The sequence below is a fragment of the Apteryx mantelli genome, chromosome 3, assembly GCF_036417845.1.
Source record: "Apteryx mantelli isolate bAptMan1 chromosome 3, bAptMan1.hap1, whole genome shotgun sequence".
NCBI classification, from domain to species: domain Eukaryota; kingdom Metazoa; phylum Chordata; class Aves; order Apterygiformes; family Apterygidae; genus Apteryx; species Apteryx mantelli.
Window position 1 is genome coordinate 91,818,146 of NC_089980.1, and position 12,284 is coordinate 91,830,429.

At 36.2% G+C, this 12,284-nt stretch overlaps 1 protein-coding gene across 1 annotated transcript in view; it reads right to left on the bottom strand.

The window, feature by feature from the left end:
• The window catches only part of GRIK2 (glutamate ionotropic receptor kainate type subunit 2), a 429,339-nt gene that overhangs the window by 3,957 nt on the left and 413,098 nt on the right, over nt 1-12,284 (bottom strand). Inside the window, exon 15 of the mRNA XM_013948819.2 lies at nt 11,097-11,347. Coding sequence (XP_013804273.1) covers nt 11,097-11,347 — 251 coding nt within the window. The remainder of the gene's footprint in view (nt 1-11,096; nt 11,348-12,284) is intronic.

Genomic DNA, 12,284 nt, shown 5'->3' on the forward strand with positions numbered 1-12,284 from the left:
TAGATAAATGACATTTTCAGACAAGATTTTAGATGATATAATCCAATGTTTCAATCCTGATTTCAGCTGGCCTTTCACATTGTTAGGGAAAAACAGTGAAAAGTTTACATAACTTAGAGTCTGTATTTCAAAACCTCTCTCCACCTTGAAAATGAGCTCCTTGGATATATTTTGCATAATTCTCCTCTTAATTCAAGGAAAATAACCTTTTGTCCCAACTTACCTTCCACTCTGCAAGCATGTTATGAGAACATCGGTTATTATTGAATTTTGCTAACCCTTAAAAAATCCTGAGTTGTCTTCCTAAATGTTACCAGAAAGTAAATGCTGCCTTCAAGTCATCTTAGATATAATCAAATAGCAGAAGATTTGAAGGAAGGCATACAGTTCAATCATCACTAGCTAAGTGCAACTCTTTTGTTGCAGCAAAATGAATAATCACTATAAAACATTAGAAAAAAAGGGCTGCAGTTCTAAGCAGAAAGTTGAAGTGTACAACAGAAAATTTTAATCAGTACTGTAGTCCTTCAGCCTCTTAACACAAAGGAGTTCTGCCAAAGCTCATCTCCTTATGAAGTGTAAAAAATTAACTAATATCTCTTTCATTCTTTGCTGCAGCTGACAGCTCACAAGTCATGTAAAATCAAGATAATCATTCTGCAGATTCTTGTCATTGTTTACAGTCTATTCAGATAGCTTGTGCATGGCTTTACAGCCTGAAAAAAATGTACCTTTGCATGCATATATGAATATGAAAGCCAGAAAATATTTAAACTGTTTTCATTATATTGCTTTATAGGATATTTAGAGGGAAAGGTAATTAGAAATCATATTAGCATTTGTTAGACACAGAGTTATGAGACTATCACCATAAATTTTACTTTTAATGTCCTAAAAAGAGCAATAATTATTGAAGACAAAAATAACAAGATTTGACAGAACAGTGCGAATGCAGCAAAGGCATGGCTTACATCAAAGTGAAATGGGTAACAGAACAAGCCTCAGTCCATACATTACCTGAAACCACAGTACTGTAAAAAGAAGACAGGAATGGCATGCCTGTACCACTCTTAACATTCTGAGTTTTGTGAATAATATTTGATCTCTTTTAAATAAAAAAGGCCCCAATCATTTGGCCTTTTATAGGTCTCTCTTTTTCTCCCCTCTTTGATGGAGTTTATATAAAGTTGACTGTCAAAATACAGTACAAAACTGCAAGATTTACTCAGAAGTTCATTACCTCCAGCCTTGGGTGTCAGATATTATTTGAAGCCTTGTTACATTTTCTTAAAGCAGTAACAGCAGTAATCCTGCATCTTAAATCAGATGTTATGGGTCAGTGTTCTAGCATCTAGGAGGATGTATCAATCAAACCGTTTTTCATTTTCTTCAAGTTACCCAAGAATGAATGCATAGCCCTGCCCTGACCCTCCCTTCTAATCTGTTTCTGCTTCCATATGCCACTTCTCTGGGGATTCTGAATGTGTATACAAAAAAACCGTCAATCTTAAACCCCTAGACAGAAACACGAATCCTAGGAAAACATTGACATAGGATCACAGAGAGATGAGCAATTAACAGAATGAAAACAAACAGAAAAAGAGAAATTGCATTTCATTGTAGTTGAGGCACTACATTTTCAAGTGAAACTGAAGCATTCTTGTAATCATCAGATTTTTAGGTTGCTTAGCTATATACCTAGTCTTAAATGTGACTGTTGACCCAAGTGCATATAAATATAAACATATATATATGTATAATATAGTTGTGTTAAAAATGGCATATTTTGCTACAGACTTTTCTGATGTAGTATGTTTTCAATCCATAGAGAGTGTAATGCACAAGTACACTGTAAACTAATTTCACAACAACTATCTGAAATACCACCAATGCATTCTCAATTTCAGTTTTAGCAATTGTCATCTTTGGCAAAGGGAAAACCATGAGCCATTTTAAGAAATTATTTTCAGGCCAAATCAATGGGAGATTGTAGTGCCTACTCAAATACAGGCAACAAAATCAAGCAAAGTGAAAATTACGTCTTTTTGCTTCCACCATAGTATCTATGAAGTCAAGAACACTAGAATTGTTCCAGACAGCTTGATGAAGCATGAGATGCTTCATTTTGTAACTGAGTTGAATACTGATTGTTTCAAGGACTTTTTTGTTGTTGTTTCAAGGGCCAAAGGACTGGCCCGTAACAATAGAACAGTACCACAAAGAAATTAATCTTCTGTGGGCTGAAGTGCTCACTGAGTTTTAGAGTTGAGAGATGAACTTAGATGACATACAAAACCTCAATGCTAGTCAAAAAAAAAACCAGAACACCACTCCTATTAAAGATTATAAATGTCTCTCAGTGGGAAAATTAGACACCAGCTTACCTTAAGCAATCTGTTCAATGAGTTATTGATTGGTGGCCAAAAAAACAATTCAGCCACTCTCCAGTTCTAAAATTTATTTCCTGGCAAAACAAAATGCAGTCTGGTGGGTGAGAGAGACTTGTGATAAAGCAACTCTGAGTCCATTTAATGTCTTCTGAAACCATTCAGTCTGGTTTCCAGCCTGAGTATAGCCTGAAGGCTACACTGGTTCCTGTGGCTGATAGGGTGCTCCTATCAGTGTAGAAAGCTTTCTCAAAGGTGGTTTTGCTTAGCTCTGTCAGCATCCTTTCTGACCATTGCACTGACCATGATGTTTTGCTGACTCACCTGTGGACCTAGGCTGGGGCAGATGGGATTGCACTTGTGTGGTTCCACTGTTTCCTCTCAGAGAAATCCCAGAGGATGGCATGGGGCAATTGCTCATCAGCCCCGAGGGCTTTCTCTCATGCGGGATTCCACAAGGTTTCATCCTGTCATCTCTCCTTTCAACATGTATATGAGGCCACTGGGGAAATAATGAGATAATTTGGGCTGTGGTGTCATCAGCATCCAGATGATACACAGTCCTACTCTCTTGTCAGACCAGGATAGTGCAGTCATTTTGCACTTCCAGTACCTGGCTGAAATAGGGGTATGATTGAAGTTTAATCCAAGGAAGATAGATGCTATGATGGACAAGTAAAGGGAAGCATTTGGAATATAGTATCTACCCTTATTATTCAGTTCAGCCTCTTGTGAAAGAAGCTTACTGTCTCAGATTCCTCCAGGTTCCTAAATTTGGGCCTGGGTTTCCAGATTGGATTGGTGGCCCTAGGTACTTGTGTTTAAGTCAGTGGCAATAATTTTTACTGGTGCGAGGCCTGCCACGCTGATCTAGGACTTCCTCCAGAATAGACTACTGCAGTCCAATTTCCATAGAAGAATTACTACTTATTGTTTAATAAGTGCTGATAGCAATTCTGAGCCGTTTGTATTACTTCAGCCACATAGTTGGTGCTAAGCAAATAAATAACAGCATATATTGCACTGCGTATCTGCTTTAGAATGAATTCCAACGTAACATTTTAATGGTTCTATATGTTATGGTCATAGCTATGTAAGGTGTTTCTCTGATTTCCAGCAGGGATGATCCTGACTGCACTGAAATCAATCACCTGAGATCCTGTGCTCTCAGCCACCGGATGTGAAAGTGCATCCATCCATTCAGTCATTTTTGATCCTGAATCCACAATGACTCTCTCCTTGTGCAAGGAAAGTCAAGCTTGTAGATCATCAAGCATGGTGAAAGGAAGTGGTGATGACAGGTAATCAATCTTTTGGGGAATGAATCTATCTGAATTAAAAATACTGTGTATACCAGCATATAGTTTAATTTGAAAATAAATAGTCCATCTTACAGAGCCATTTTAGAAATTAAGGACAACTGATCTAACTGAGTTCAGTTGTACCTAAATACCTTTATTTATGTGTGCTAAGCTAAAGTTCACTGTATATTATTCACTGTAAAAACATATACTGGTTTTATAGTTCAGTGTGATAGTATAAAATTATCATGGCCTCAAATCATATTGAATAGAGAGAGACTGCTATTATTAATGCCTACAGTTTCTACTGTTTTGGAAACACTGACTATTAACAGACATACAGCACTACGTAATATCATAACGGTTAGCATCAGTTTCTCTATAATTACATGGTTTCATCCAGCAGTCTAGAATATTTCCTCAACCTAAAAAGCAACTGGAAGTGCTTGATGTTCATCTGCAGGCTTATACTGAAGCGAAGGTAACCTAAATCAGATGAGCTAAATGCTTGTTTGGCATTGAGCTTCCTGATACAACTTTAGTTGTGAAGCATCTTGATATTAAAGCCAATTGTTTGTACTACACTTAGATTTAGGGAAGCTAATTAATTCAAAATGCAAAGATTAATATTTATAATCTAAAATATTTGTAGACAGGATGTGGCTAATATAATATTAAAGGAAGGGCAGTGAAAAATTATTAGAAAGACATGAATGTTTTATAATGTGGTGACATTATTCTTTTCCTTGAGAATATAGAAAATATTCTTTTTTTCAGAGAAGCCAACAGTTATGCATTTTGAAAGTTTCTTCTTTCTACTGATGAGTGAAAGTGAACTGTATGTATTATAGAAAAGTGACAGGTAGGATTTTCATTTTTTTTTATACAACATTAAATTCTCTGTGTCAAACACAAAATATTCCATAACTTAGACCTGGAACTTAAGCCCCGATCTTTCAGTGAACATCTACGGAGCAATAGCGAGACCTCTTGAAATCACATCCCTACATCTGTGCTTGCACAATGTGGTACTGGTGATATATATATAAACAGACAGTTTTACATACATTTCCAGTCTCTCTGTTCTTTGTTTCTTGAATGATACAAATTAAGAAATTCAAAAAACTTCAGTACCAATGTCATTATCAAATAGACATTGGTTTAGCTGCAATCAAAAATCAAAATAGAAATCTTGTTTTTAATGTTTTATTGTTTGCAAATGATTTGAAAAATGTCATAGTCAGTCAAATCAATATCTTCATTTCAATTGTGTTTCTCCACTTTTGTCTTTTCACATCTTTTCCATTACAGGTTTTTCTTTTTCACAGTTCCTGCCATTGCAAAATATCCTGTAATACTTCAGAAAACCATTTTGAAGAGGGCATTGAATTATAATTCATACCTCATCCTCAAATAGCCTCTATACATGCACACACAGAAATAAGCCATACAAATCCATGCACCCCATATAGTGCTCAAGGGAGTTCAGGATGATAGAAGCTCCCAGTTTTCCAACTGCATCTGCAGAATGTAGATGTACCAAAGCTGTAAAAACATTTCCTCTTACAAACTATCATAGCAGCTGCTCTTTCTCCCATCTAACACTAAAAATTACCCCAATACAAAATGTGACATGATGATTCAGACTACATCACTGACTGTATGTTTTATAAAAGTTTACTAGGATATAAATCCCATATCTTTTGCCTTTGCTTTACCACAAATGTCCACATTTTTTATTCATTGCAGCCTGAGGAGCAGGCCCTTCAACTTTAAAATCTTTTGAACTTGCAGTCCCTGAAAAGAAAAAAAAAAACACACTATGCTGGGAATTATGTTGGTGTTGTTCCAGAATTATTATAAAGTACTGCCCCAGATACAAAAGGCTTTTAATATTAAGCTATAGGAACATGGTCTGACTGCAGCAATGTTGACATACCTGCATTTTTTTTGAGAAAGGAGTGAGAAGGAGTTTAATAAAATTTGAAAAAAATATGAATAAAATGTTCTGGTAAAGTAAGAACAGATCCTAAAAATCTTTTCATTTTTCATATGAAAGTATTGTGGTAGTTTTGTTTTGCATTGTTGTTAAGACAACAATTAAAACAGAAATGGAAATACTCATTTTCTACACATCCTGTCGATAAAAGAAGCATTTACAACATTTCAGTAATGATTAACATCTTCCTGTAAGACCGATCTATTTAGGACAAGTTACTTGCAGCATGTATGCTCCACGTCTGACAACCAGTGAAACCAAGCACTGGGTGAGCAACGAGTTGCACTTTGCTCAGTTTGATTCTAAAAAGGAGCATTCTAAATCCTACAGAATTAAATTTACCCTGGTGCAAACAATCTGTAGAAGGACTTTGATGAATAAAGCCCCCATCAGCATTTAGATTCATTTCAGGAAAATAAATCAAGAAGAGTTAAACTGTCTCGGAGAGAAGAACTATCAGGACATGGCGTCAAATGGATATGGTTACAGCACAAGAGCTTCTTCACCCTAGCAGCCCTGGCCCCTTCACGCTTCTTGCAAAGGCTGTGGGTCCGCTACGGCAACAAAAACAGGTTTCAAAACAACTTCTCAAGCCAATGCCTTCCTCTGCAAAGAATCATGACCAGGATATGTCCAAGGACCCCCACTCTGCAGGGACGACAACAAGCAATGTTCTATGTATTCTTGTCACAGCCCTTCAGCAATATAGTGAGTTTCATCCTAAGGGTTTCAGTAGTGCGCAAGTACCTTCTGCCAAGAGTAAATTGTCCCAGTCTATGCAGCTTACTCTTATGGTATATCTAGTGTGAAGACAGTACCAAAATGGAAATAATCTCAAAGAACATTGTGTTATGTTTCTTTTTTTAAGATGAAAATGAAAGAAAGGTCAATAAATTCTCAAAATGAGAACCATCAATATATTATGCTAAATATTAATGGTCTTCAAGGTCAACATTTTCCCCTGCCTTTATGATAATAATGTGAGCTATACAAAAATAAATTTATGTAATGGGCATAAACCCATGACATATTGAAACATATCAACAAAAAAAGGACACAGTAATTGTTTTAAATGGCTTCTTGTTTCTAACACTGCTTATTCACTCTCCTCTGAGTGCCTGTTAAAATCAGGGAGCAGGTCATTCACTAGCAAAAGCAATTATAAAATGTAAATGGCTAAGCATTTATTGTCAAGATTGGCTAGATAAAAAAGGTCTGCTTAATAACATGTTTCCAAGTAGATGACGTAATTAGATGCTTGTATTATAAACAATACGAAAGAATATAAGCCTTTAGTATTTTTTAAAAGGCTGCAACAAAACAATAGGTGAGCACTGTGACATAAATTCTATTAAAAAGCAACAATTAAACTTGCTTCTTGGAAAATGCAAGGCACCATCTTGTGGTTACTCTGGAAGAATGCAGCCCAGAGAGCCTCCGAACCTCAGTCTCCACCTGCCCCATCCCACTACCTGAACTGAATGTTACAATGCCATCACAGAAAAGAGCAATGCTTTGCCACAAATCCATTCCCAATTCTCCCTCTGACAAAAGGCAGTTAGAGTTAAGGTAGGACTAGAGGTGATATTTAGCTCAAAATACATTCCAGGTTATCCCATTACTCAAGTAATTAGTCGAGGTATACAGCAAATTCAGAATTATTGGCAAATATAGTAAAACCACACTTAATCTAATGCTTTATGGACAAACTACTAGCATGACAGGCTTTCTGCAGCCCAGTAAGGCTTCAGGAATTTTTGAAATAGCTAGGATCAGAGACTTCTTTTCTTGTTATCCTTATGTTATCAGAACCAAAACATAGTTTGTGCGATTTCCAGTAAATGCTTGAAAATTTTGTAAACAATTAATTTTGGCAAGTGTCAACCAGTTAAGTTTGTTTCGTCTTCAAAGACATAGTCTCATATGAGGTTCACAGCTCAGCATCCAGAATTTCCAGCTACTTGAACAGAACCTGCAGTTGTAAGTAAAACACTTTTATATGTGACTTATGTGTCTCACATGACTTACAGCTACTGATGTTCACTTTGGGTCCAACCCTACAAACTGCTAAGAATTTTCAGTGCACATTACTTGCACGTTCTGAGCTAAACCATCTAGAATGAGTTTTCTCAACTCAGCTCTGCAGTTCAGTCCTGAATTATTTACTATGGAAAGTAAAACTAATTCTGTCTTCCTCGGAAAATGACTGTAAAAGGTAAACCAATATCAATATAGTTATTGTTTTTATTGCCTATATATTCAATTATAAATAAAAATATTTCAGAGAGGATATTTCAATTAATTTTTAGTTTATGATTTGATCATTTAATTCTAGAAATACTCCGTTGGTATTATTGGTTCAGCACCTTTTTAGATTTAATCTAATATTTTTTTATTATAGAAAGCCTCTGACCAGATCTCCACTAACGAAACAAACAGTTAAGGTACGATGAAGCATTTTCTGATGTGCTTAAATTTAAAAAGGAATAATATGTACATCTGCTATTTTTTCACAAGCAGACTTAGTTCTGACCTGCTGACGGCTCAGTGGGTTTTGAATGGCTATAAATGATAGCAGAACTGAGTCCATATATTGTTCTTTTCACACCCATCAGATCTGGATGTTCTAGAAAATACTTAGTAAATTAGGACATTCATTTGTCAAACAAACTAGCCATAGCAAGTGTCAGTGATTGACAGTCTAACTCTGATCTTATCAAGGCTTACCTTTTCTTTTGAAAGGTGTCAATAAAACAGAAAATCCTCAGTGTCTAGAAAATGCTGTGGTGGCACGAATGCATGTGTGCTATTTTGCTTATCAGTGTCTGTTTTCCAGAAAGACCACAGCTAGGGTCACATGTTGCTATCCAGTTTTTGAGCACATCAGGAGCATGAATGCTCTGAGCCACTTTGGTGACAAAATATAACAGTTTTCAGCAAATAACACAATTCTGTCTGCTGCTTTGCTGAGTTCAATTCCTTTGGAGGTCTCGCTCCTTCACCCCAGCCGACATCTCTGCATGTGTACATGTTGGAAGGGGCGCTGACAGCAAAGATGCTAAGAAACATATCTAGATTATGCACATAAAATCTGCATTGCCTGCCTTCTGCCATAATGGAAGTGCAGCTCTATGTATTTTGTATACCCTAAAAGGCCGATATACATGTTATTATGGCCATCTGTATCCCAGGGTACTCCACATATTCAGCAGTGTAAGCCTATCTCATTTCTTTTGTTTCCTTAGTTTTTAATGTGACCTTTGATCTTTCCTGTCCCCAAATGCATTACACAGATATCATACTGATATTATGATTCTAAACGGATGAATCAGTGTTACCAAAAACGGGTGCCTCTTCTCTCCCTAAGGGATGGCCAAGGCAGTGCTACCTGCAGGGTGCACCCATCCCAGCAGAGGAGATGCAGCGACCTGAGACAGATGACAGTACTTCTTACCTCCCCTCTGCTGCCGCTACTCCTCCCTCTGCTAGGCAGCAGGGATCGGCTATATTTGGGGGAGGGAGAGGCAGATGTCCACTGAAGGTCTGTGGTCCTGGGGGAGGAGCGGGTGACGGTGGTGCAAGGGCAGGCCATGAGCAGGCATCCTGCGATCATTTTGCCCCTTAATTTCATTCAGCAAGTAAAGTTCTACAGAAACGTTACTGGTCTCCCACCGAATTCAGATTAGCTGGGTGCTGCGGGGTGCGGAGAGGGCAGGGAAGAGATGAAGAGCGAGGGGGAGAGAGGGACTCCTGACCCTATTAACTGCTCCAGATTTATTCCTAAATTTTAAATGTATCTCAATACTTGATGATGAGACCCTTCTGGTACAGGCATTGTAAAAAGTTCAGATAACTCCACTCATCGCTATCTCTCTCCATTATTAAAAAAGCAAAAATTAAAAAGAAAGAAATAAAAAAAATAGGGCTTACAGAAACAAGTCCTTAATTAAAAACAGTTCTGTTTTGCTTCCTCACACAATTTTCTACAGTCAAGTCATGCTGTCAGTATCAAGTAAGGTATGCATTCAAACCCTCCAAAACACTAAGCAACTGAAGTTACAAAATTTTTATCAAATAGTCCTATTTTCTGAATAAGTATTTCTTAAAAGTCCAGAAAAGCTAAACCAAATTATACTGATATCCATATGAAAACCATATCCACCTTAGGAATGTATAAAGTTATTGAGATTTACATAGGTTATTTAAGTAAATGGTATTTTTTCCTCACAAATTCTTTTCAGAAACACAACACTTCGATAGTAAGTTAACAGAAATGAATCATCCTATAGTATGATAAATAAGAGAATTTAAATGGTCTTTTTACAATATAATAAAATGTACCCATGTTCAAGTTCTGTTTAGGACCTTGTGACCTCACACTGCCTTTGCGTGTCATAGCAAAAACGTCTTTAACAATATATTCATTAAAGGACACTTGCATACCAAAAGGTAGCTTAAAAGGACTGAATACAAATCTTAAGTTTTCTGAATAATAATTCAAGTTACAAAATTCACTAGTAGCATCTGGAAAAATATCAATATAAATATATCTGTTGGATTTACTACTAATTTTAGTAAACTAAATTACTAAATATAAACATAGGAATTGACATAGGTCACAAGCTCCTCCAAAGAAAAAAAAAAGTCTAGTTTTAAAATTCAAAATATGTCATAGCAATAAAATCTATATTTTGAGCTTAGGTTTTAAACATGGGCATATAGAGAGAGGGTTTTTTTTTATTTAATACACAAAACTGATTATTCCAGCTAAGAATTTTACAAAATATTAGTAGTGATGGCACAGTTACAGTAGTGTGGTTGTATAAACTGTAAGTACAGAAAAAATTAACACTAGAACTTTCAAAACTGAGTGAATTTAAAATTACAGGACATCAAATCATAATCAGTAGTAAAACCACAAAGAATCATGCTGATGTAATCTTTTCCAGATGCTACCAGAACAACTTTTTCAAGTGTAAATTTCTGGAAAGAACATTTCTATAGAGACACTTTTAGATTTTTGACTTTGAGCTACAGACAGTTTTGTCTTTTGAAAATCAGAATTATCTGTAGAAGATTAATTTGTTTCCCATTACAGTTTCGGATTTCTTCTTCATCCATAAAATTAACTGCAGTGAACTTCCAGGAGTAAAAAGCTGTCTTTTTTCAGGCTTGAATAAGAGGAGAAATAGTCACTTGTCCTGAAAGCTGGCTACAATTAAACATATTGAAGACAAATTACAAGCTGTAAATATAAAACTTTGGGTACTCTGTTGCGATCCTTTGTTACATAAGTACTGCATTATATGATAAATAATCAGTATGCACCTACATTTGGCTACCAGAAACTTAAAATATTATCTGAAGAGACCATAATTACAAAATTAAATAGGAAAAGACAATATTTACCTTTTCCAACTGGGCATTTTTTTTTGATTTGTACAAAAACTCCCCAACTGCCACAAAGACAGAAAGCACCAATCCCGCTGCCAACACAATGAAGATTCCTCCAATGTTCTGAACTCCCAAAGCACTGGCCTCTTTGCTTTCCTCCTCTGGGCAGCCATTGCCTCTCCACCATTTCTCCTTCATCATGTGGAGCTTGCCCTCTTCTTGCAGCTGAAGAATTGCTATAGTGATCTTGTCTCTATATGGAGAACCTAAAGAGATCACAGGGGAAATATTGCATTGGTGTATATTTTAAGGAAAGGTATTCCTGAGAAGATTAAAATGTAAGAAAACTTCACAAGAACAACTGCATCCTCTTCTTTTACAGCCACAAGTTATTACGGAAAAAACATGTGCATCTAATCATGGTCACATTGCTCACATAAATACAAACCTACAAGCGCACACACACATACATACACACGCACAAAACTTGATGCAACTGTTGCTGTCTTAAGTCAGGCAACTTGATGTAACAAGCAAATTATCCTAGCACACTCAGTCCCACATCCTCAAACATCTTCATGTCCAAATATTAAACCTAGCCGAAGAGTATTCACCTTTTAATTCACATCAGCCTTTTAGTTATACTGCAGTAGAATTAGTTTCATATACCCAAACCCACAGGCTATTGCTTCATAGCCTAAAGCTCACCCCAGATCTGTCATGTAAAGAGCACTCTATATTATTACTTATTAAAAAACGAAACAACTCAGTCTTCAGGACTCAGCCGCAAAAGTCTCCATTTGATAGACTGTCAAATGTTTATGATACCTTCCAAGCACTTATTTCATACTAAAAGTACCAGGTAGTAATGCACTCAGAAAGACAGAATTAAGTGTGTTTGGATAACATGGATATGCATTTGCATATCTTTAAATGTATTTCTTTCTCATAATTTAGTATTTCCTAAAAATGACTTAGGATAATTTCACAGCTTCTGAACACTTCAGTATTTCAAAGGGCAGTTTTCAGGGTAAAGTGTTACATCTCTGTATGTCATCTGCTTTTCTTTTTCTTTATACAGAGCACAGAGACTTCTCAATGAGTATTTTACAATTTACATCAATTAGTAAATGATGGTAAAGGAGAAAGCTTTTCTTTTCTGAATGGTTACAAGTAAATCATATAAGTCAGAAATGCTTTTAA